Raw genomic sequence first — 26,810 nt, forward strand, 5'->3', positions numbered from 1 at the left:
TGATGCTGAATTCTTTGAGTCTTTTGAAGTTAATGAGCTCTTGGAATGCTCAATATTTTGCAGGATTGCACGCATGTGAGCCCAGTAAACAAATTTTGGTTTTGTGTCATCAAATGTGTCCTTTTTTGCCAAGCATCATCTGATTATGTGCCCACATATCAGTTTCCTCAGCATGGCACTAGGAGTAAACCCAGCTATGGATAAAGAAAATTAACTGGATATGGAAAAACTGATAAGGTGTATAGGTTGTTACAACTTTATTTTTTCAACACTGTTGTTTTATCAGTCACAGAAGAGCTAAAAGGATTTAAAATAGTGTCTTCCATATAAAAAGCCTATCCTCTCCTTCTGAAGACATGGAACAGTATCTATAAAGTATGTATACTAACTCTAAAAATCATGAACAACATAGTAATACATTTACAGTTGTGAGAAAAAAACAACAGATGTAACTTTGAAAATTTTCTTTTTTCAGTGTTGACCTCACTTACAAATCTGTAATAAATACAACGTGATTCCAGGTCTTTTACTTGATTACTCTGGTTTTGTATTCTAAAGGATTTACATCAACTAAAATACAGCAATTTCAGAAAATATGTTCCTATGACAATACCTTTTTTTGGGCAAAACTGAAAAAAAAAAGTTGAAAACTTTATTGTTTAGAAATCAAGCAAAATCAACTAACGCTATTTCGGACATAGTTTACCTCACTTTGCAGAAAGAGTACTTCACGGGACATTCAGTCAACATAGCATTGTGCATTTGCTGAAATACATTTATTGATTACTTATCAGGTGTCTTTACTGTGAAGTTTACAGGACAATTAGACTATTTGCCCAGTTCTGGAATACGTTTTTCCCAATTTTTCAAAGAGAACGATTGATGGTGACACTGTTTGAAAGTCCTAAAGAAATAAGAAAGATAAAAAAAGTGTTAAGTTTGGTTTTCATGGTTTTACCTTTTTATTATTATTATTATTATTTGTAAGGTATTTTAGAGCTTTATATATAGTCTTCTGCTTTCATTTCATTATATGAGTTAAAATGCAAATGATGCAAAATAATGCATATTAAACATATATTTTTACATTATAATTACGTGACTGAAGAAGAGCACAAGAATTGAATTATTTTCTTGTAAGTAAATATGTATTTCAACTCTAAGTCACTATAGGCACTGACATAATTTTCTTCTCTGAAAACTAGATTTTATAGTCTTTTGCAAATCATCATATACAAAATTATTTTCTCCTCCTTGGCAACCAGGTAGATTAAAGACACCAAAATATCTTTGCAATATTTTAATTTTTCTACCTTGGTTAACATTAAAACATGGATATTAAACCAGTTCCATGAGAAATAGTAAAAAAATTAATATCTTAAATAAGTATTAGTGGCAACAAGTTGCTTAAGAGCTCTGGTAGATAAAAATACACACAGGGTGATACCTGAATGTATTTTTTTCCAGGAGAAGTTATTGGTTATTACACTCTTTTTTTTTTAAACACAAATACTTACAAATCTAAATTGAATAGGAGAAATGCAAGTGGACCTGTGCCTTAAGAGTGCAATATAAATACAGTCAAAAACCAAGTCAAATAACCTATGTATTCTGAACAATGTTTTGATTTAGTTACTTACTAATAAGTGCTCATGGTAAATGATTAGCAAGTACATGGTGTTTAAGATCAAGGTTTTAAATAATTCTTAATAGTATTCTTTTCTTTGACCTTGAAATACTGGGGATAGTATCAGCAATACAAAATATTTGGTTTGCATTAGAGTTGTTTTCCCTTTCCAAAAGTAACAAGGCACAGTTGAATTATCAGCTTTCTGATGATTCATTTTTAAGAAAGAAGTTTCTACTGTTTTCTATTGTCAACATGATGTTCTGAGAAACCACTTGGAAATGTGTTCACAAAATGTCTGAGGCCATGAGTGAAAAAAAGCTAAAATTTTTACCTTTGCAACACATTTAACAATCGGAAAGGTTTGGTTTTCTCTCAAAAACAGAGTGAAAACTATTTTTTTTTTTTCTGAAAAAATGACATGAAGCAGAATTATAATTCCCCGGATAATTTAGATTTAACTACTTCACAGACCACAGTTCAGCTGAATCTCCATAAACAGACAAAGCAATTCTGACTTCTGGGAAGTTTCACGCAAACACTGACACAACCCACCTGACTTTCATCTGCACTGTGTATTGCCAAACTGTGACCATGTCATATCTTATTTCTCATACTTAAAGCTATTCGCTATGATTCCTCCAACATTCTGGTGCATGAATTTTGAAACAGCAAGGAAGGCAAGTACATTCAAAATGAAATATTCCTTTTGTGGTGCTGAAAGTGAGTACTGCTCCATTCTTAACCATTCACAAGCTTTAGATTTGTAACACACAATTTCTTATCCAACATCCCATTTGCATATTTTTATATTATAATGTCAGAATGGCATAGTATTTTATTTTTCATTGTGTGTTTGGCATCACAAGCACCTTCTTACTGCAGAAAATATTATTTTAACTCCAACATAACTGCAAATAGTTTCCTACTAAAGTGAAACTAGTTATATTTAATTCAGTAAATCCACCATGTTAATATTGTTCGCAGGAATAGAAAAAACAACAGCTCTAGTTGCTGAGAAAGCAAACATATAATACAGCTATAATTTAGGATTAAGCAGTAATTAAGAGCGGCATCCTTTGTTTTGAAAATAGGAAGTATATTTTTGATTTACATGAAAGACAGGTACACTTTAACACAAAAGCAGTGAACTTTGGGTGAGACAGGGAAACCAGTAAAAGGTGTACACCCCCTGCATCAGAATGAAATCAGGAATGGTAAGGCTGAGCATTGAAGAAGTCTTCATTTGCTGGAGCAGACGGCTTTTGCCATTAGGATGCCTGGCCAAACAAAAACAATTGGCTGCCAAAATTAGCTCCTTGGGACGATTTAGGAGCTTTTGAAGTGAACCGTTTTTTGAGCTGGAACTAAGCCCAGGTCCAGCTTCAAACTCAAATCAAAATGACAAAGAGGAAATTTTCTGTGCCACACGCCCCCTCAGTGTAAGATTACTTTGAGTTGGCAGCTGTACTGTTTATCTTGTTATTTAAAGCTATTTCACTAGATACTCACAACTGAGCATTTAAACAACTGGCTCCGATTATGATGAGAGCAGTTGTACTTGACCACATTTAGGAAACATCACACAGTCTGATGGATAAATAAAAGTGCTGCTCGCTTTACAGTTAGACTAATTAAAGAAGATTAGAATGTATACTAGATAAATGTTGCACAGCATACATATAAAATATAAATATCTTTTTAGGAAAAGAAGCCTAGCAATTTCTGTATTTGCAGATGTAGATTTTCATCAGGATTCAGCAGTGGGAGAAATTAAGACCTGAAATTACCACTTGGCCTTGCAAGATCTACCTCACAGCGCTGAGGAGGGTCTGTCCCACTGTATCATTGGTGCAGGATAAAGGGGATGGAATTGGAAACCATGTTCTCATGTCTCTCTAATTTGATGGTGAATTGTAGGTTCAAATTGTGCAGTGAAGCACTGCAGTGCACTGTTGGTTGATCTTGGTAGACTGCCAGGATCATCTTGAGTTGAAGCTGATTGCTACACAGCACAGAAGTTACGAAGTTATGTAGATAATCCTTTTGAAGCTCCAAGAGTAAAAGTTGTGAGTGGAGAAAAACAGGCTTCTTGAAAATTATTTTCACTGCCAGTCGCTCATTGTTGGTAGCTGGAATTAATTAGCTTACAAATATGAATTCCTACATCTTGGTGAGATTGACCCTGTAGTTTTGCAGTCTCAGGAACATAGGAACACAGAGCTGAGCTTTATGCAATTTTTCCACAATGCATTCTTAAATCATGTCATATAATTCCCAACATCAGAGGCCTGTATTTCTCAGGACCAAGATGTATTTTTAAATTCCCAAATGAAGTCAATACACTACTTCCTCTTCAAACTTGTCAAGCTTTGACTCCTTTTACTCTAGTAAATTTTAAGTGACTCAAGTTCAACTGACAGAGCTTAACAAGACCTATGAACCCTTCCAATATATTTGACTCCCTCACTGTCATGTATGCTCATCAGTTCTAAACAATGGAGTCAAAAAAGGTGACTTCAAGTCGCCAAATATTTGTCTCAATCAACACACTCCAACATCACAGATTAGATTTGCTAAATCCTCACATAGTTTATGTTTGGAATGTTATTATTTAAACCAAATTCTAAAGAGATTTTATATCAGAGTACAACTACAAATAACATTGGCAAACCAACAAGACCTTGTAGACTTACATATCACCTCAAAGGCTTTTGAAAATGCGTTCCCTCATATTCTAGTGATAAATACACACTAATAGTGTTTCTTTCCAAACAATTTTGAGAGTACTGTACAATTCCCTGTAATATAAAAATGCACTTTGGAATGAGATATGAATTACAATTAAGTATTTTCTTGGAAATTTAATAAAGTAGGAAGTCAGCCACTTCAGACCAAAGCAACAGGAGGCAAACAGCAGCAGCATACCTACTCACAGGTTTTAAGGCCAGAAAGTATGACCATTTATTGTCAGCTCCTGCATGCACACTTTGGGTAATTTCCGACAGCCAATTTGTCAAGTTGGTAACTATTACGAAGCTGGCAAGCATATGATAAACTTGGAACGATAAATGCAGATTTCCTTCATAGATTAGGAGAAGCAGCATGTGAAGATGTTTCAACGATAAATTCTATAACTTCTCTAATGAAGAGTATTCTACCTATAATGGTGATTCAGAGCACTGAGTCCTCTTCTGAGGCAATCTAACAATACTGAAGACACTATAGAATTGCATGATGTTAACAATGACACCATGTGCTACGTAAAATGTGAACCAAGCCATGAAAGGTTTGGATCTCAGAAAAAATTTTGTAGTGTTGGAATTATATCTGTTGAGAAGAATTAATGGTAGAAGGAATAACTGAAAAGTGGATACAGTTGCTAGAACCCTAATTTTATCTTCACGCTATTTAATAATAAAAACAGGGAATAAAACTCACTTTCCTTTAGCTTGGAATCAACAAGTACACATCAAGTCTTTAGAGGATGCAACGGGAAATTCTGCATAAACGTTCATGCAGTAGTTAGGTCCTTAGCGCAGGGTAAGCTTGAGAGCAATCTTCCTTTCCCCACAAGGCTGGGACACAGTTCATGAACACGATACATTTGTAAAACAGGCAGTACTGCCAAGTGCCACTGTACAGCCACAGTCCACAATCCAGTTTGTTTAATACTAAGTGGTCACATCTAAGTATTCCCAATGATCCTAATGCTTGTAATCATAAAATTAGACTTTCAAACTGAGCTGTCATAGTAAGCTTCCTGTTAACAGTCACAGAGGTCTCCTACAAGGAAGCAAACCAGAAACAGCAAGCTGTTAAACAAGTAAAATGTTGGTCCAGCTAACTTTTATTCTTAGCAAATTTATCTATACTGATTAACAATACTTCCAACTAGTACAGGGCCTTCTGACATGACGAAATGAGTGTAACAACACATTCTGTCAATACAACACAAATATCATTTCAAGTGCTGAAAACCCACTAAGCTACCCTAAAAAAAGATTGATTTATCTGCTCCAGTGTTTCTTTGGGGCAAACTCTTCTCACAACTGAAACCAATTAGTGGGCCTGGCACTTGTAGTGCAGAATGTAGGTCAGCATCAAGTAATAAAAAAGTATTGACTTTTCTCTGTCTGTAAGCAGCATGAAAGGGGTGCCATGGCCTTGTCGTATATGAAAAGAGCTCCATTAATTTCACTTATTTCAACCAGGGCTGTCAAATACTAATGCTTCTATTGCACTTTTCACACAAAGTACATTGACACCAATCCTGGCCCCAGTGAAACAAGTTTACAATATTTCAGTCAGTGAAAGGGGTACTATAATTTTTAATTCCCTGTTGTACATTTAGTCTCTTTAAGCAGCACTGCTCATAAGACCTATTGAGAGAGATGAGCTGGGACATTAATAATGGCTACCCTTCTTCCCATGGGCAACAGAACCTATTTCTTGGGCATAGTTTCAACAGCTAATTAGCCATAAAGTTCAGGACACAGTTGTTTGGCATAATATTGTTTTTGTGGCTGGTGGGCACAGACTGCCAATTTTGCTTACCACTGTCGAGAAATATCAAAAAAAACCAGGAAGAGGTCTTCTGTGACTTAAGGCTATAAAATTGAAAAGCTAATATGTTAACCAATTGGGTCAACCAGCCCCTCTCAAAAAAGAGATAATAACAAAAGCCTGGATCATGCCTTGGGCACTGGAGCTCATTGTGTCAGTGCAGAGGTATTGACTTCCAGGGAAATGTGTGCCTGACCGGACCTCCCTGTGCCACCACAGACAAGTGACCACTGCTGGGATGAAGGAGGTTGAATGATGCCTGTCCATCTTCAACTTTCCAGTGCAATGCAGAGGAGGAGAACTAGGAGACATCATCTACCTTGTCTTTCAACTATCTACTACTGCTAGCAATTTGAAACCCTCTGAATCTTGCTCTTGCGGGTAAGCACAATGAAAAAACATGTACTGCCATGAAGATTTAATGAGCTTCTCCATATTGTGGATCAACACAGTGGTGGTCAAACTGACATAAAATGTTAAAATCCTGTTTCCCTCTATTCTCTGCAATTTCCCCCCTAAACTCTAAACTGCCTGCTTTGTTGCTGTTTTGGGTTTTTCTTCTAAACGAAGTTTATGATTCTTCTTGTCAAGCTCGAGGGCTCTGAGTGTGATGTCTAAATCATTCCCTAATTACCTTCTGCAAATGCAAACATCATCAACAACAATAAAACTCTTTGATTTAAAAAGACTGGGTGACTATGGTAGAAGGCAATTTTCTACTTGCTTTTATAACTTTGTAAGTGCAAGTCTTACCCTTTGAATCAACTTCCTATTAGATCTTAAAATAAAATGATATTGTATAGCCATCATAAAAGGCAACTTTATAACCTTCTGTGTTATGCTAACATCAGACAAGCTTATTCTACTCGTTAGTTTTAGTCTTTCACTGACATGATAATGTATTGTAAAAAAAAAAAAAAAGAAAAAAGTCATAAAATTATGTTCACAGTAGGAAATCTAACTAGACTGTTTTAATAGCCTATCTTCCAAACAGAAAGAGAAAACATTAATTGCAGTTTAGTTTATGCAACAAACATTTCATTATTATTACATTTAAATATTCATGCAGATTTATAACTATCACTGACTTTTACACATTTCATCTTTTGGAAATATAAATGAGGAAATAAACACAAACAGTGCTTGCTAGAAACTATGAAATATTGCTAATTATGGCTTATGAATTTGAAAAACTTGATCAGATAATCACACAGGTTTAGATATGTCCAGCATGATGTATCCAGTACAAGCAGCACAGTGGTCTGTGCTCCTCTGTGGCAGCCACTCATGGAAATTATAACTCTGTTCATCCCTTTCTCTACTTTTCTGAGAAGGAAGTGTTCTGCTGCTCATCACAGAATCACAGAATGTTTGGGATTGGAAGTGACCTCAAAAGATCACCTAGTCCAATCCCCCTGCCAGAGCAGGAACAACTAGATGAGATTATACAGGAAGGTGTCCAGGTGGATTTTGAATGTCTCCAGAGTAGGAGACTCCACAACCTCCCTGGGCAGCCTGTTCCAGTGTTCTGTCACCCTCACTGTGAAGAAGTTTCTTCTCGTATTTAAGTGGAACCTCCTGTGTTCTAGTTTGCACCCACTGCCCCTTGTCCTATCACTGGTTGTCACTGAGAAGAGCCTGGCTCCATCCTTTTGACACTCACCCTTTACATATTTATAAACATTCATGAGGTCACCCCTCAGTCTCCTCCAACCTAAAGAGACCCAGCTCCCTCAACCTTTCCTCATAAGGGAGATGCTCCACTCCCGTAATCATCTTTGTGGCTCTGCACTGGACTCTCTCCAGCAGCTCCCTGTCCTTGAACTGAGGGGCCCAGAACTGGACACAATATTCCAGGTGTGGTCTCACTAGGGCAGAGTAGAGGGGGAGGAGAATTTCTCTCAACCTACTAACCATTCCCCTTCTAATACACCCCAGGACGCCATTGGCCTTCCTGGCCACAAAGGGCACAGTGCTGGCTCATGGTCATCCTGCTGTCCACCAGGACTCCCAGGTCCCTTTCCCCTACACTGCTCTCTAATGGATCATTCCCCAACTTATACTGGAACCTGAGGTTGTTCCTACCCAGATGCAATACTCTACACTTGCTTTTGTTACATTTCATTTAATTTTTCTCCGCTCAAATCTCCAACCTGTCCAGGTCTCTGGATGGCAGCACAGCCTTCTGGTGTCTCAGCCACTCCTCACAGTTTTTCTGTCATTTTGTTGAATGTGCACTCTATTCCCTCATCCAAGTCACTGATAGATATACTGAATAGTACCGGTCCCAGTACCAACTCTTGAGGGACTCCACCAGATACAGGCCTCCAACTAGACTCTGCCCCACTGACCACGATTCTCTGGCTTCTTTCCTTCAACCAGTTCGCAGTCCACCTCACTACCCAATCATCCAGACCACAATTCCTCAGTTTAGATGCAAGGATGCTCTGGGAGACTGTCAAATGCTTTACTGAAATCAAGATAGACCACATCCACTGCTTTATCATCATCTGTCCACCTGGTTATGTCCTCATGAAAGGCTACGAGGTTGGTTAAGCATGACTTCCCCTTGGTCAGCCATGCTGACTGCCCCTAATGACCGTCTTATCCTTGATATACCTTGAGATAATGTCAAGGATAATTTGTTCCATCACCTTTCCAGGGATGGAGGTGAGGCTGACCAGTCTATAGTTACCCAGGTCCTCCTTCTTGCCCTTTTTGAAGACTGGAGTGACATTTACCTTCCTCCAGTTCTCAGGTACCTCTCCTGTTTCCCACAACTTAGCAAAGATGATGGAGAGTGGCCTAGCAATGACTTCAGACAGCTCCCTCAGCACCCGTAGGCGCATCTCATCCAGACCCATGGATTTATGGATGTCCAGATTGCTTAACTGCTCCCTAACCCAGTCCTCATCAACCGAGGCAAACTCCTCCATTGTCCTGCCCTCCTCTGGGGCCTCCGGCAGAGTAGATAGAGACAAAGAAGGCATTCAGTAACTCTGCCTTCTCTGTATCTTCTGTCACCAGGGCACCCACCTCATTCTTCAGTGGGTCTACATTGCCTCTGGTATTAGTTTTATCTGCCATGTATTTGAAGAAGCTCTTTCTGTTGTCCTTGACCCCTCTCACAAGATTTAACTCTAAGGAGGCCTTAGCTTTCCTAGTTGTCCCCCTACACCCTCTGACAACAGCCTTACATTCTTCCCGAGTGGCCAGACCCTCCTTCCATGATCTGTAAACTCTCCTCTTCCACTTGAGCATACCCAGCAGTTCCCTGTTTAACCATGCAGGTCTCCTGGCTTCCTTCCTTGACTTTCTACATGTCAGGATGCTCTGATCTTGAGCTTGGAAGAAGCAGTCCTTGAATGCTAACCAACTATCTTGGGCCCCTTTATCTTCAAGCACCCTTTCCCACAGGATTTCCCCTAGCAATTGTTTGAAAAGGCCAAAGTTGGCCCTATTTAAGTCCCGGGTTGCGATTCTGCTTGGTATTCTGTTCCTGTCACATGAGATCCTGAACTCCATCATCTCATGGTCACTGCAGCCAAGGCAGCCCTCAACCCTTACCGCTTCAACCAGACCCTCCTTGTTAATGAGGATGAGATCCAGCAGCGTTCCTCTCCTAAGTTGGCTCATCCAACATTTGCATCAGGAAGTTATCGTCAATACACTGGAGGAACCTCCTAGACTGTGGATGACTCACTGTGCTCACTGAAGTTTGCTTTCTTAGCTCAGTAGGTAAGCTGTGCTAGTTCATGTTTTGGAGATAACTGGTTAACACGAGTCAAGTTCTAAAACTTCTTGTCCTGTTCTGTGTAAGGTAGGAGAGGATGTGTTCTGGCCTTTAAAAGACCCTGTTTCTGCTCCTACACGGTTAGAAGCAGTTTGGACAAAGGACTAAAACCATATCTCATTGTAGCCTTCCATAGCTGTACAAATTAAGCCATGACATGACAGAAAATCCTGATGCTTTTGAGAATGCAATAGTTTGAGCCATTCTACAAGGGAAGCACAAATATTTCAAAACACATGAGATATTTTGCAATACCTGTGTTCATTAACAATTACAAATGTGTCAACCCTTCCAGCGCTTTCTGACAAGCAAAGGCAAATTACCTCTTGTCTTTGATGGAAGTTTTGTGCAAGGAAGGACAAAGAAAAAATGGGGAAGGATTTAGTCCAGTGAATTACTTTTTCTTGTAAGTATTGCCTCACTAAAATTAACCTGGGATCTGAAACTAGCCTGTTCTTTTTATAATGTGAAATACAACCAGCAATGAAGATTTGTGGTCCAAATTTGCATTTGTTACCTGTACTTAGTACCCTGCAGTAGTTGTGGCTTCCCAAGGGGAAGGAAGAGTGGAATTCCCAGCTGTATCCTCTAAGTTCATTTATTCCATTTATTGATGATCTATACGCCAGACACTGTCTGGTCCTTCCTCCCAAACATGTGCTAGTTTTGTAATGTTTTATAAAGAAACATATTCTCCTTCATAAATAACTGTTCAGATAATGAATTTATTTATGTGTATGAAGCAGATCTACTGAAGAGGAATAAATCACCTTTATGTAGATACTTTTAGACATATTCAGAGACATCATCAATACTAAAATTGTTTGCCACACAGAAAGTTACAGTGAATGCTGTACCATACTTTAGTCATTGTTACGAAACAACAGCATCCAAATTCTGTTCTCAATGTCTGTATTTGAAACAAAATTGCCATAGATAATATTCTATTTTTTCAACTAACGTAGCCTTTTTTACAAGTAAATTAAATTAAGAAACCAATGTGGATTTCTCCACAAGCTATTTCATAGGTGGATAACCTTGAACTTTACTGAATTTGGGCTAAAAAAACAATGTGCAGCTGAAATATTTTAGTAAGTATTCGAAATCCCAAGAGGTGTTTATTTGCTATTGTCATGCAAATGTCTACTACTTGCAGGGTATTTTAACAAAATATTTTTGAAGAGGGAAGTAGATGTTCATCTGAATTTATTTAAGATGTATAAATAACATTGCTGAGTGTGAAAACACACTGAGTAATACATAACTCTTTTATGAAGTTATTAAACCCCAGGTGGAACTATGCCTAAGACTGCATTCCTGTTTACAGAAAAAAAATAGAGACTTAAAGGCATCTGATGAAAAGTAAAGGACATATATTTTTATTGTAGTGCTTGCATTTTTAAACCAACTCCTTGTCCTGTCCATCACAGACACTGCTAGCAGCAGGACTTGTATTAGAAATAATGCACTTAGGGATAAGTAACTCATGCCATTTATAAGCTGCCCCTTTCATTGTCTAATCTGTTCAACCACAACATTCTCTTTCCAGCTGAAAATAAGCCAGAGTGAAGTGTTGACTGCCAAGACAAACCCAGAACCACTTTTAACCTGCTGGACTAAAGCCAGAAAATGTTTAACCTGCCAAGATGAAGTTGCAACTACCTCCAACTTGCCAAAATCATGCCACCAGGAGTTAAGGAGGAAAAATTCTGAGCTGAAATCCTTAACTGAAAATATTTTAATCTTATCAGGTTAAGTTGTATCTGATTAAAAACAAACACACACATAAACGAAGTCATAATCATTTAGAATCAATAAAAAAAAGAAATAAGGCACATTGATTGCACTGTATTTGGCATATGCAGCAAAAACAGTACTCCAATTAGATTTCATCTGTTTTAACATTGTTAAACATTTTTCTAAAACCTGATTGCTTTCTGTAATGAAATGACTAGATATGCAGATCAAAGGAGAAGAGTGGGTTCTGCCCAGCTGAGCTTTAGCAAGGCTTTCAACACAATCTCCCAGAGAATCCTTTTAACAAAGTTGGTGAATTATAGCCTAGAAGTGCAGACTAATATCTGTAATAACTGTAATCAGGTTCAAAGGGTAGCAATGAATAGTTTGTACTCGGACTGAAACCTGGGTACAAACATGTTTCCTCAGGTGCTATCTGGGGACATATCTTGTTTAATATCTTAATCAGTGACCTGGAGGTGGAGATGCAATGCACTCTCAACAGGTTCATGGACAACACCAAACAAATTTGTGCCATCAATACACTTGAGGGCTATCATTCAAAGTGATGTAGATAGGCTAGAGGAATGTCCTGAGAGTTTCTCACAAAATACAGTCTGCACAAATGCACCTGCCACAGTCTAACCCCAGGAACAAAACAGTCTGGAGGCTGACAGGCTGGGTAGTAGCTCTACAGAAGAGGACCTGGGAGTCCTGGTGGGCAGCTTTCTAAACGTAAGTCAGCAATTTGCCCTAGCAGTGATGGAAGCTAAAGAGAAAAACAGCTTTTGTCGTTTGTAAATGCAAGTAAGCTACCTTCAGAAGAGATCAAAATGATCAGACAGGAAAAGGCCTTGCTCCTTTCATAGACAGCTTACTTTGGAGGTCAGCTAACACTAGAAAACCTACTTATCTACTATCCAGGGTTCAAAAATGCTCTCAATAACTAATAAAACTGGAACAATAGCTCTTCAGCTAATACGCATTGCTATTTTTTCCGTCCATATTTATTCATATATAACAACTCTTCTTTGTGTGTCATGTTTTTCTTATTTTTTCAGTGGCACTTCTCCTGTGTAAATTCACCAGTTCTTAGATCCAGTTCAGGAACAGCATTAGCAACACTGACTATTCACTCAGGTGCCACGATTTGTTTTGGCATTGACATGAAGCTAGTCCTGTCAAACTGCTGCTGATTAAGAAACTTCAGGGAACAGAACAGTTTATAGCCAAGCATTATTTCAGATTCAATAGTGTTCAGAAAACTGAAATGGATTACATGTGTAAGCACATATTTAAAAAATAGATTGCTGAACACTTCAAAAACTAAAATCATACTGTCTTGGTTCTGATATGAAAACATGTTATACATACTAAATATAACAAATTTTGCAAGTGTATTCTATGGTCATATGTAAGCAAAAGCTTATTTCATTTTTCAGTTGGATAACTTCCAAACTAAATTCTACACTCCGTTGTCCGTGTTGAGGAAAGAATTTAGCCTTAGACTTTCTTTACATCCATGCCCTTAATGGCTAAGTAGAACTTTCGAGGTATAGTTGGGTACTATTATATCTTACAAATGAATAGGAACCAGGAATTTTTAAAATGTTTTATATGCTAATTTATTCATTGATAGTATAGTAGCAATATAAGTTATACTGTAAAGTTTCCCATGCTTCTCTGAAGACTTTGGATTTGACCTGAAGTGTGGAAATCGTTTAAATAGCAAAACATTTTGGTCTTCCTCCTGCCGAAGGCTTGGGCATCTGCAAAAACTACAAATCATGCCAAAGTCTTTGTGTGATATATGGAGGACCACAATCCACTAGGAAATAAGCTAAGACTCATTCATTTCATTTAGGTCCTTCAGTGGGATTTGAACCATCCAGCCCACAAACCATGTCTCATGAGATTGCAGTATACATCCAGCCCACAGTAATAATGATTCATATACATATATGTGTATATGCTTTATTGCTACCTTTAGCTGGATTAAAAGCAATATATCAAATTTTATATTTGTGCTTCTTTTATTAGCTTTCTAGCTCTTGATCAGCTGATAGAGGTAATAATGAAATGTTTTTTTATAAACTGGAGTTTGTAAGTCCTGTCCTGAGAATGTAATATTTCAAAAAATAGCCTAAGCTTTGGGGAAAAAAACAATTACAGAAACAGCATTAAAAATGCCAAGCACTGGGCAGAAGCAATTCTGGATCAGTTTAAAAAAGTGATTGATGAAACTCTAATCTGAGCTGAAGGAACAGTTTCACGACAAGCTGTGACCATTCCACACACTTCATTAGCTGCCATAATTAGCCTGGTGTTTCAATTTGTTAGAACTGGTGGGGACAATTTTACTCAGAATGCAAACATCAAAAAACAGGGTGCCTCAGACTTCAGAAGAGGCTGATGAGAAGCTTTTCTAGTCTCTGCTAACTAAAAGATTAATTACAGCTGATGGGAGGCTGTACTCTGATTGTCACTCTGTCTCTGTGCATTACTTTTAGCATTAGAAGAAAGACATGGTTGACACTGCACTGCTCAATCAAGCAGCTTCGCATTAGTGTACAAAGTCTGCTAACATGCGATGTTTTCATTGTTTCTCTTTTTCTATTTTTTTCCTCTAAGTTTGAGACTCTCATACCTAACAAGTTATGCTTTAATAGGGGAGGACATCCAGTTACTAATAAGAAGTGCTTACCACTTATGCTGTCATTCCTTCATACAACTACAGATGATAGATACTAACATGTATCAAATCTACTATCTGGGCATATTATTAGTTCCTATTATTACACTTAAAATGTAAATTCCTACTCAAATACTCTTATGGAAAACAAAAACAATATGGTTGTGAAACACACTGTGTCCATCACAGTCTTTACGTGTAATGCCCTTTACTTTAGGTGCTATTGCCTCTGTGCATTAACTCAAAGCTTGTAAAGTTATTTAAATGGAAGTGAAGTCTGAATTTGAAGTGCAAAGGTTATTACTGAATAATTCCATAACTCTCATTCTATAGAATATTAGCACATGGTGATATACCTACTCATAAACAATTCCTTATGTGGATATGCCTTTCAGTTTCCCTACTTATTTTATGCTAAGATCAACAAATACCATAAGAGAAGAAAAAATGTAGTTTCTTATGTGTATCATGGTGGGACATCCTTCTAAGTTGAGTTTATATAATAAAAGGAATGTTGAAACCAGCTCTTCATTGCATTAAAAGAAAAAATACTGAAGTGTGTTCCAAAGTGAATATCATATTACTCATTAAAATGGAGAAAACAAGTTCAGAGTTGATTCATAATATAAATTTTAAAGAAAGAAGTAGTAGCTATTTACATCAAACCATTAAGACATGAAGCAGTCTGTATTACTTAGAGTTCCTCTTTCACTCCAATGTGCATGCACAAAGCTATCTTTTACTGTGATTTTTCCTATTCAGGAAATGTAGGTTACTCTAAAATCCATTTTACTACACTGAAGTCCTACTGCTCTGAGAATCAGCTACTCTTGCTCTCTGGAGAGACCATCAAAACAACAAAATCTTGTAGCCTTTCTCTCAGCTTGGGCATACACTCAGCGTAACCTCTGAGAATCCATCCAGAACAACTGTAAGTATTAATAAGTATAGGTGAGGTTCTTCAGAACATGGTTTAGTGCTAGAGTTAGGTTATGGTTGGACTTGATGATCTTAAGAGTCTCTTCCAGCCAAAATGATTCTGTGATAATAACACTATGAATTATACAACTACTCAATCATAATAGGTCAGTGTAACAAAACGTCATTCAGGCATCATTTTCAGATGAAACATTCTGTATCTGTTGAAATAAGTCATCAGAATATGTGCTTCTGATCTTAGACTTCAATTTGCAAACTCAACAGCAATGTGCATGAGAAGATGAGATTAAAAAATTGTGTATTTTTCTGGGAAAATGTGTAACACAATTTTTCCTAGAACATTATTTCTAAATAACATTTATCTACATCTCGGTTACATTCATTATAGGCCAGATCCTTACCGAATGCAAACCAGCTTAGCTCCATGGATATATCCCAGTTATGCTAGGTGCTGAGGATCACTTCTCATACCTGCTTTTTTCAGTAGTTATATGGAACATGTAATTCGTAGAGGACTGTGAAAAGCTTTCTGTAACTTTCATTTAAACTCTATCTAACCAGCACAAACAAGGTCTAGGTGGGTATTAGCAAAAAACAAGTAGTTTGCTTTCGCAGATATGTTCCATAAAGAATTAAGTGACTTCAAAATATAGTATTTTAAATTCAGTATTGTGGCAAATTAAGTTGAGTTGAAATACATTATGTTGACCAGACACACAACCAAATCTACTTAATTCCAAGAATGCTGAACAGCCCGTCCGAAACTACCAGAGGTAAAGGCCAAGCACTTCCCAGTTTAGCATGAGGTTTTTCAATTCCAACAAACAAAATAACACCCAAACAGTGAACATCTAAAAAAAAATATAAACAAAATAAATTAGGTGTAACAACAAACTCTACCATTTCCAGCTCAACTGAGTATTAAAAGCTATGACACAAGCTACTGTAATGTACTCTAAGCATGTACTGAAGGAATTGGTTGAGATACTCTGTTTCTAAAGAGTTTCTGATTAAACAAGAGGCTTTAAAATTGTTTAGGCAATGTATACAATGGGATTATTTAGAAAGTTAAAATGTGCATATATCTCCCTCAAAGACATATTGGTTAAAGTTAGTTCTAACTAAAAAGCAAGATTTTCTTTTATGCCACTGACATACAAGTTACATTATTAAATGAGGAAGGTAGGCAAAGCAAGACATTTATCATCCAATAGACAAATGACATAGGATTGCTAGTTAGACAGTATAATAAGTACCATCTAATTTTCTCTTTCAAATCAATTTATTCTTCAAAGCCTTGGATCATCATCGAGGGACTGCATTTTCCCATTGAGAAATTAGAGAACTGAAAAACAGGTTTTATAAAATATTCAACTAGTTGCAGACAAACCCTTACAAATAACCACTAGAATGGATTTGATTAGAAGAGTGGTGACAGTATCTTTTCTTATGCAAATAACTGAATGGTTTGACTGTTCTCAGTCACTACTTTGTAGTGTCCCTTCAAAATTGGACCCTGTAACTCATCAGTAACCTTCACCAGAATGTTTTTCCAGCCTTTCTTTTCAGCCTTCCAGTTACCCACAGGCTGTTTTCTGCATTTAGTTAAACAGTAGCCAGGAATATATTTGTATGGTTTAATTTGCGTCATAGTGTTTACCTTTCTTCTATGGCTAAGAAGAGTTTGAATGATCGCTCATAGTTAATAATCATTTGCATTGTATCGAGAGCAGCAGTTTTCAAAGGAAGCCCAGCAATGGTGATCTTATCTCAAAGGAAACAATCTACAGCTCAAGAACTTTCCCAACGGGAGCTCTGAAAGCTATCTTCATAACAAGATTGATTTCTCTAAATAGGACACAGTCATTCAGTACGGAATCTGGAAAAATTGTTATGTCAGCTGTCAAATGTTGAAATTGCCATTTGCTTTCCTAGAAGACCAAATGGGTGCATCTTATAATATAATGAGAGATATTTCATCCTAGTGAATGAGAGGTAATGGCTGATGTTCCCGCTGTTGGATATGATATACTCCCGCCTTTTTTAATAACTTGCTTCTCAACAATATTATTATGACATTTACTATAAAAAGCAAAAAGTTCAGAAGTAGAAGATGCAGAAGTTACTTTAAGCCATCTTTTGGTACCCAGTGTTAGAGATCACTTGCTTATTAAACTGGTCTGTGATATTGAATTGGCAATACTGCTCTTTTGTTGTAGCCTAACCAGGTCACCAAATGTCTGAGCTCTAAGGAGCTCGCAGCTCTGAAGAGTAAAGCCACTTTGGGAATCACCCTATGTGGAGCCAGGGAATTACTCAAGTTGATTTTCACACGAAGATATAGCAGCGTTCTGATTCATAATGGTTGTTCTGAGAGCAGAAAATATATCCTACAAGGCCCAAAAGATAGACTTCTCATTAATACTGTAGGATATATTGTTGTAGGACCAGATCCTGGGGTTTAAATGATTTAGTTTGGTGCAGGACTCCGGATAGGCAGAAAAGTGACAAAAAGCAGCCTTATCTTGGAAACAGATAGTTGATAACTCAAACTAAGGGTCCATTTGTAGCATCTGAATAGATGCATGAAGTCATGCCAGCAGTAATAATCATACAGGAGCCATGTTATTGGCCGGGGATTGCTGGAGTGCAACTCACTTTGGCAACGACCCTTATTATCCCTGACATGGCTCATGAGGAAACTGGCAGTGTAACAAGCAAACTCTTACAGATCGTCTCATAATTCCCTTACAATAGAGTCACTTCTGGCTGCCACATTATGTCAGCTCTGCATTGCCTAGGAAAACACATTGCAGTTGGATTGGGAAACTAAGAATCGGATATTCGAAAAACACGCTCGCTCTTCTCATTGTATGTTAGTAACTTCTGACACAAAACGTACTAGAAAATATGGCCCTGAAATTTTTAAAACATATAAAAAGACTGATAGTACAGATGCACATTCATTAGCCAATATCATATTGTATGAGGAAATATTCTTGCATAATATTTTTTCCTAATTAAAATTAAAATAAAGCAAGCAAATTCCTTTCAAAAATTGTCATGGAGTCACAAGCTAAAAGAGAAAAAGTGTAAAGCTTCACACATACATTATACCTATCTCAAGTCCAATCACTGCAAGACTAGGAAAAATGGAGTTAGGGTGAAATTCAGTATAGTCAAGGGATGGAAAAACCTGAATAGTGTATCAAACAATTCTGCCACAAAATGGCATCATCCACTAGACACAATTATTGTGAGTATGTTGCTGGTCCTACAAGGAATGAAACTAATTTTCACACAGAACAAACCACTTGCCCCCTCCCTACTCTATTTTTCCCTCGCAGTAATACTATACAAAGATAAATTTGTTGTGGAACCACAGGACACAGTGGTTTCAGAAGAATGTAGAAAAAAGCGGGTTGGCCATGGCCATGTAGAAGAGTTGCACTTTTTAAGACACTGACATTTTCAGGCTGTATCAGGTTCTCCTTATGGACCTCTTCCCACATATCTAGAAATCAGGGCCCTACCTGGTAATGTGATTACACTTGAGCCATAATGTGAGCAACAGTGAAAACCACCAAGGCGACTGAGCTTTCAGAGGCATCAGACTATATGAAACAGCATAAATTCCCTGGACACACAGGTTGTTCTATTTTTCACTATAGAAAGTCCAAATGTAAAGTCATGTGAGAGGAATTACGCAGTTGAAACATTCATGGAGGTTTGATCCTTACAATATTCTTCATGGTAGAAAGCAAATCGAAGATCAAGAATTTTTACCATAGAAAAGATCCAAATTTACACCCAGTGTAAATTAGTGAAACTCTCTACTTTGCATTATACTTATGTTGTAATATGTTTTATATAAACTCTGGCTAAAAATACATACACATACAGGCTTTTATCTGTTATATAGTATGTCACAATCTAAATAAGCACTTCATATAATCTCAGTTGAGGGCAACCACTGTCCAACAAAAGGGACTGAAGCTGTTGATTGTGCCTTTATCTACACTGTCTGAATGTGAACTTCTAATTCTCTGCCTCTGGTGACAAAGATAGAAGTGATAGAATTTATATAAGGAACAACTATTGTCTACTCTAATAAAGTGCAAAAATGCCAGTAGTGTAGACTACAACCCAGTTTCTCCTGCTCCACCAAAACCAGAATTGTGTTAGTGGTGATTTACAAGGACTATTCTTCCTAGCCTAAGCAAGGCCATGACAATCAGAAATATTTGAACTTGATATTTGATTAATGCTGGCAGTATTCCATAAGTGATTTCCACTCAACAACATCTGATTATTTAATTATTTCCCGTTATTAATTGAATGAAAAAATTCAAAACAAACAGCTAGAATGACTGTTTTGCAGGAAGCTCATAGTCACCAATTCATACATGTAGAAATCTTCCTAAAATTATATTAAGCTGGCCTGTTGAACTTGAAAGGCATATTTTATCCCAATCAATGCATAAAAGTAAAATTATCCATAACTAAGGCATGTTTCTCTGCTGTACAGTTCAGCTGTAATGATCCCCACACACTGCACTTGCACATCAATTATGATAATCATAATCACGGTCGTTAAGCTGAATGTTCATTATTATCAGGATGCTGGTGACAGCAGATTCAATCATCGGGTGCAATGGGCAGGCAGTCACAGTCCCACCCAAGTTTCTGCAGACAGCGTTGTGCCACATTAAATCTATGATGTGTTCCACATCCCACTCCATTCTAAAAGCTGTAGACGGTAAAGGTCAACTTTATGTTCTGTGCAATATGCTTAGGTTCTCTAAATTAATTCTTTGCAGTACTGGGTATTTTTATGCTTTGTAGATAATAAAATTCTGTTTAGGGCCAAAATGCCTGTGCAAATAATGAAACAGTTATGCAGTCGTACTGTAATTCACCTGTAATAAGGCATCAGAACAAAGAATCTATCAGGAAGGAGCATCTTAAAATGTCACTTCCTGAATTTTGCAAATAAGAAAATATTAAAGGCTGTCATTAAAGTCCGTTTTCTAAAATGCATATGCAAACTAATTCCAATACCGATTAAAGGCTGTAAGCTATCATTTCTGCCTCAGTAAATATGAACATATGTGAATGTTTTGACAACTGAAAGATTATAGTTAGTCTATTTGATCCCTTGACTGTCCGGCTACATTGGAACCTATCATTGCAGATTAAATTCATAGTGACTGGTAAATTTTTTGTATTGGTAATTCTAACATAAATTCTAACAAAGGCATTCCAAGGTATTTAGACATAGGATATTAAATTTAAAATATGCAAAGTATTTATTTTTTTTATAGTTGTTTACACTATATTCAGTTTTACTAGAGGTATAGTATTTCCATTTCTTGTTTATTTTTAATGAAGAATTAGAATACAACAGATTTTCCCTTAACTCAGAAACTTCTTCAAAATGCAAACAGAATGAGATAAAAATGTTCAGATTATAGCCAGATTAAAAGAACTATTAACTTTTCCTCACATAGATATGGTAATTATTATGTTTAGAGGAAATCTATTCTAATACACTTCCATTTTCCAGAAGAAATACAAGGCAATATTTTCATTGTTGTTCATTTTGCTTCTAAAGTAATTATATAATTTGCATACTAATCTTTTTGTGACTCAAATTAAACTGCATGCTTATAAACACATGAAAACCTTCAGGAAAATAAAAGTAGGACATGTTCATGTACATATACAGGGAAACTTTTAAATACATAGTTTGAAAAAAAGCTAGCTATTACCAGTTAACACCAAGTAATACCTCAGCAGCTCTGAGGGGTCACTGATCCACTGACCACTGAATTGCCTCCTTGGAAGAACTTACATAGTAGTTTGTCTTAGCAGCAATGATACAAGATATTTCTCTGGTCTAATACTGTCAAAAGCTGAACATACATCACGGCATGGTTATCAGCTATTCAGGTGGTAATAAAAGTTGCATTCACAAAAATATAGGAAACTCAGAGGAGGGTTGTGTTTAGCAGGCAAAGGGTTAAGCAAAAAAAAAATGATTTTTTTTGTAATATTTTGATACATGTCCTTTAGCCTCATGATCCATTACAACAGGATAATTTTGTTCAAAACACTGATACATACAAAGCTTTAATACAGCTTAAGAATATGAAAGGGACAGAGAGTTCTTTCAACTTTAACATGTACAAAAGTATGACCTCACGACTGCCTATAGGACCTTTGCCAAGAAAATATAACGAGGAGGTGGAGCTGATTTGGTTGGTTTTCTGGGTTCTGTTGTTTTTGTTGGTGGTGGTCGTTGTTTCATTTCTTGTTTTGTTTTTCTGATAATAATGACCCATTAAAGCAGTAAGTAGGTCGTAAATAGCTCTTTTCTCCTCTTATCTCTCTGTTTGGGTAAGTGGCTCCTAATTGAAGCTTCATATTGATTTAGAATTGGGGTTGGAAGGCTATATGTCATGTTGGGTTAATGTATACAGCTGGTCAACTCCAGAGATTTAGGTTGAAATCTGTCCAAGATCACAAGTGACTTTAGTTGTTTCAGCTGAACCCATAATTTATATAGTAATATATATGTGTGATATCATCATCTGAGCCTGAAAAAGAACTGCTAAGGACCAGAAAAAGAATAGTTTATAGGACAAGATGAGTACCACCAATAAGACTTTCAGATATTTTTATATACTGTATTTATACTGTGGAACTTCAGCCAGTCACATCTTCCACTCATTGCATTTGAAAGACAAACTCAGATCTTTTTGTTGAATGTTGATCTTTGTGCCTTTATTTACAATGAGATTTAATTAATATATGCTAGAAAAGCAAAAATCTACTCTGAACTAATTTTAAAGCTTAAAGTTTTAAGAAACAATTATTTTAAGAAATATTTCTTCTCAAACTAAGATTCCTCCAAACTTGTTATCTATTTACAAAGATTAAGTTACTTTCAGGAAAGTAAGTAATCATATCTTTCAAAATCTAAGAATTATTTAGGTTGAAAGAGACCTCTTGAAATCATCTAGTCAAATCCCCCTACTCACCTAGAGCAGATTGCTCAGGACTGTGTCCAGCTGGGTTTTGAATGTCTCGAAGCATGGAGACTTCACAACCTATTTGGGCAACCTATGCCAGTGCTCTGTCACCCTCACAGTCTGAGAGGACCCTGGCTCTCTCCTCTTCATTTCTTCCTATCAGGTGCTCATACACATTGATAAGATCTACCTCGAGCCTTCTCTTCTTCATGCTGAGGAGTTCCAGCATTCTCAGCCTCTCCTCATAAAAAGCTGCTCCTCTAGCTATCTTTGTGGCTCTGTGCTGCACTCTCTACCAAGTCCATTATCCTCCTTGTACTGGGAAATTTAATGTGATTATGATACCTAATACAAATAGAAGTAATGCAAACATTACACAAACTCATGTTCGAACATGTTCTGAGGAAAATTACCTCTTGTAGCACTACAAAACCAGAAATATATGAGATGCTCCTGAGAAAGCAGGCAGTTTACTGAGACTTTCTTAAAATAAAAGTGCTTCTTCACTATTTTTTAGAATTTTCTAAAGAATGTAAGCAGTAAAATATTTTGTTATTTTTGATCAGGTCTTGCCATAATTTTCTGAAGGTTTAGCTTAATGTGGAAGAACAAACATGCAACCTCTCCTAAAGTAGAAAAGGCAATACACATAGGACAAAATTTTGCAAAACGTATATAACCAAAGCTGTACTTAATCAGGCTTTTAAAAATCATAGGTGGGAGACATGTTGAATTTCCTCAAATTGAACTTACCAGAAAGAGAGCCAAAGAAGTCTGGCATCTCATCACATTGGCTCTATGTGATTTTATAACATGCTAGAAAGATTCCCATTGGATTTTATGATCTCTGGATCAGGCCCAAATTCACTTAGTTCTAATAAAATAACAATCTAAGAAGTAAACTAGTCTTTAATTTTTACAGTGACTTACCTTGCCTGCTATCCACTTCTTAGGCTGTACTTCTCGAAAGTGTTTAATTCCATAAGTTTCTTGGCCATATCTGCCTGACCTACAAATTGATGGGTCATACTTTTCATTTTTATGATATGAAGAAAATGGTAGAAATCTGAAATTCAAGAACATTTAAAAATCAGTTATTCTCTACCCTAGATACTACAGGATTGATGTCAATCATAGATACCAGCACTACAGGAGGTGACATGGACCTGAGTTCCTCCTCTTTTTCTGATGCCTTCTTAATGTTCCCTCTCAGTATTTTGAGAGGATTACTGCAATTTATCCTATAGCCACTTTTAAACTAAACTTGGAGCAATGAGATATAGAATTTCGCTAGGATTAAATGAAGACTTTCTGTACAAAGATATAACCCAGTTCACTTGCGTTATTAGAATATTACTTTGGCTGTATCTGCACTACCAACTGGTGTGATGTGAAGAGAGAATGAGTGGGGTTCAATTTATTGGGAACTTCATGTTGACACCTCACGTCTTAGCAGGCAGAGCAGTCTGTGCCAGCGCTCAGTGGGAAGCACACACCATTCACAGGAGTGGAGCTCATTGCTGGAGAACTTACATCCACTTTATAAGCCATGTAGGACCCCAACACATAACCTCAACATGATCGTTCCATCAGATGGATCGGGATGTCCTAACTGTCATGGGCAGCAACAGGTTTTCTGGATAGGATCCACAGCAAACTGTATGGAGGAAGGTGAAAGACACCTTATCTTAAAGGATCTGCATGAGAACCTACAAAGATGTCTTAGTTCCACCTATTTCAGTTTGCAAGCAAACAGGCACATTTTTATAAAAATTAATATCTTGTGAATTAAGCTTATTGGTGCTGGTATTCTGAAAAAAAACAACATGCATTCTTTATTCTACAAACGTAGGAAAAATTATTACACAATACAATTAGAAATATGTGCATCAGAAGTTTAAAACATCATTTTAACTGCCATGACAATGGGTGAAGTTAATTAAAACCTTTTCCCAGTTGAAAGCTTTTCAGGATCCAGAGTCCCTGTAAGAGTCAGACAGCCAAACAAGTTTCTGATAAAGATGGGGATTAAAATACCTTTCTTTGTATCTCAGTTAATTCAGACTCAGAAAATTATTTGTTTGGACTAACTGATCCATCAGCAACTGTTTGAGTATTGTTGTTTTTAAAACAAACAAACAAACAAACAGGAAAAATCAACCAACCAAACAAAAACACAACAACAACAAAAAACCCTGTCTGTCCACTTCATAAAAATAAACTATTTTAGAATCTAGCCAGCTATCTCAATTTATTTTATCAAGTACTGCAAATGTTATGTAAAGTTAGCGGAAGAAAAATACTGAGTTAGCAGACTTTTAAATTATACAAAGCTATAGGAGCATGTGTATACTCATGGGAATGGGTACTCTCACATAAGACAGATTATGGTACTTGTAATGCTAATTTGCACATGGGATGGACATCACACACACACAAAAATTAATGTGGCCCCAGTGTCCCAGAGAATACATTGAAGGTGCTGTGAGCCGGCTGCTCCACTTGCAGTTTTTATCACTTCTGAATTGCATTTTAATAGTACATTTTTCTTTTGTTCAGACATGAAAGAAAATTGGCTTTCTCAGGGGACTGGATAGCTGAGAAGACAACACTAGCAGTTTAGGGATTTGCCCATATATGCACAGAATTTAGTTGAGCCATAGCATTCACAATTAAATATGAATACTATGTCTGTAAAATTTACACACAAAATGGCAAAAAAATCTTGAGGAAAGTAGGAGATAAAGTAAATTACTATGGTTTTCTCAATAAAATTTCCTACATAGAGGTTTTGATTTTACTGCGTATCAGCCAATCTTTGCCTTTTTGCAAAATAAGTAATCTATGTTCTACCACGATTCCAAAAAATAACCAAACAACATATATTGTAACACCTAAGACACAACTAAAAGTATGTGCTACATGTAGTTTAGCACAAATGTGATCTGCATTCTGCTGCATATCTCCTCTAAGATCATCAACTGGAGTATGTGCCATGCAGCCTGGAATGTATGGCTTTGGCTGAGTGAAAATTAAAAAAAAAAAAATATTAAAATAAAATCAATCATGAATTTTTGAGGAAGAACATTGAACAATATGAAAATATTAAGACTGAAATGAATGAACATTAAAGATACGGTATAATTATATAAAGTAGTCTAAAGTAGAAACTTTTTCTTTCCTTCTGTCTACAGTTCTGCTGTCAGAGCAGGTGGGCAGATCCTTATAGCAATAACCATCTAACTACAAGAAAGGATCATATGCTTGCAAATTCAATGTCCATTTAAAACAATAATTTTTATTACTCTATGTGAATAAGTAATTAAAAAGAACATTAAAACATTTTTTCTGTGAAGTAGGGTAACCAAATTAATGGGAGTCATACAAAAGTCATTATACCCCCACAACCAATAATAATAGTAAAAAGCAATAGCACTGCAAAACACTTTAGTAATGGCATTGTGTTCTGCAGCTCTATATATACACCTGACACAGCTTTTCCCCAAATTAATGACAGTATGTGCTCTGAATGTGACAGAAGGAGTGATGGAAGGAGAAGAAAATTAAAGCCAGACAACGGTATGATGCCATCATTATCAACTGCAAAAGTTTAGACCTCAATATTTTTTTTCCATAAAAAGCTCACTCAGAGGATTCCTACATCTGGGATTCAGATATTTCTTGTGATTTAAATGTAAATTCAGAAATTCTTAAAGGTTTTCAGTAAATATGACAGAGACAGAAGTAGCAGGATCAAAGAAGAATTGAATTCCGTATTGATGTTATGTTCTGCCATAAAACAGAGTCAGCATAAGCTAAGCCTTTCCCACGTTGGTGATCTCATAGGAGGTGAACTTTCCTTAGAGAAATAAATTAAAAAATGAAAAATTATTTCATTTCACCCACCACAAATCCTTGAATGAGAGATGTGCCAAATAACACATTCAAGACAAGGGGGAAAGAGTTGGAACCAGAAATCGGAAACCATCTCAGGTTCCACAAGTAGCAGTACTAAACATACACAGCCTGAGGGAGGAGGAGGACCAAAGCTGGCCGTGTCAATGGTAATGAAGGCCAGCTGCACTGTTGCCAGGACCACACTATGTCGAACCTAATTAGTGTAAAAAGACCTAGAAGTCTCAACTTAATAGTCAGTTGTGGACCTGACAGCTGCTGGTGGTGTGTATTTAAATTTCAAAAGATAGCCTAGATATTCGTTGTTAATGAAAATAAAAGTTACTTTCTCTCTCCCTTCACTCATCCTATCTTGTAACTCCTTGCTGGATTAATTTAATCTTTCTAAACCTTCTTTTTCCCACAATTTTACCCCCTCATGATCTTTCTTTGTGCATTCCTCACCTACCAGTTCTTCTCTCCATTCTGTCTCTTTTATTATAATATCTCTCAGTATTGCAACAGGAA

At 36.7% G+C, this 26,810-nt stretch overlaps 1 protein-coding gene across 2 annotated transcripts in view; it reads right to left on the reverse strand.

The window, feature by feature from the left end:
- Positions 1-233: 233 nt before the first annotated feature.
- Positions 234-26,810, reverse strand: part of SPATA17 (spermatogenesis associated 17) — a 93,707-nt gene continuing 67,130 nt past the window's right edge. For both annotated transcript variants that reach the window (XM_071805974.1, XM_065835014.2), the window contains 2 exons: positions 23,319-23,454; positions 234-904 (listed from right to left, as the gene is read on the reverse strand). In XM_071805974.1, coding sequence (XP_071662075.1) covers positions 824-904; positions 23,319-23,454 — 217 coding nt within the window. In that variant the 3' untranslated portion in view covers positions 234-823. The remainder of the gene's footprint in view (positions 905-23,318; positions 23,455-26,810) is intronic.

This window comes from Patagioenas fasciata, chromosome 3, assembly GCF_037038585.1.
Source record: "Patagioenas fasciata isolate bPatFas1 chromosome 3, bPatFas1.hap1, whole genome shotgun sequence".
Taxonomy (NCBI): Eukaryota; Metazoa; Chordata; class Aves; order Columbiformes; family Columbidae; genus Patagioenas; species Patagioenas fasciata.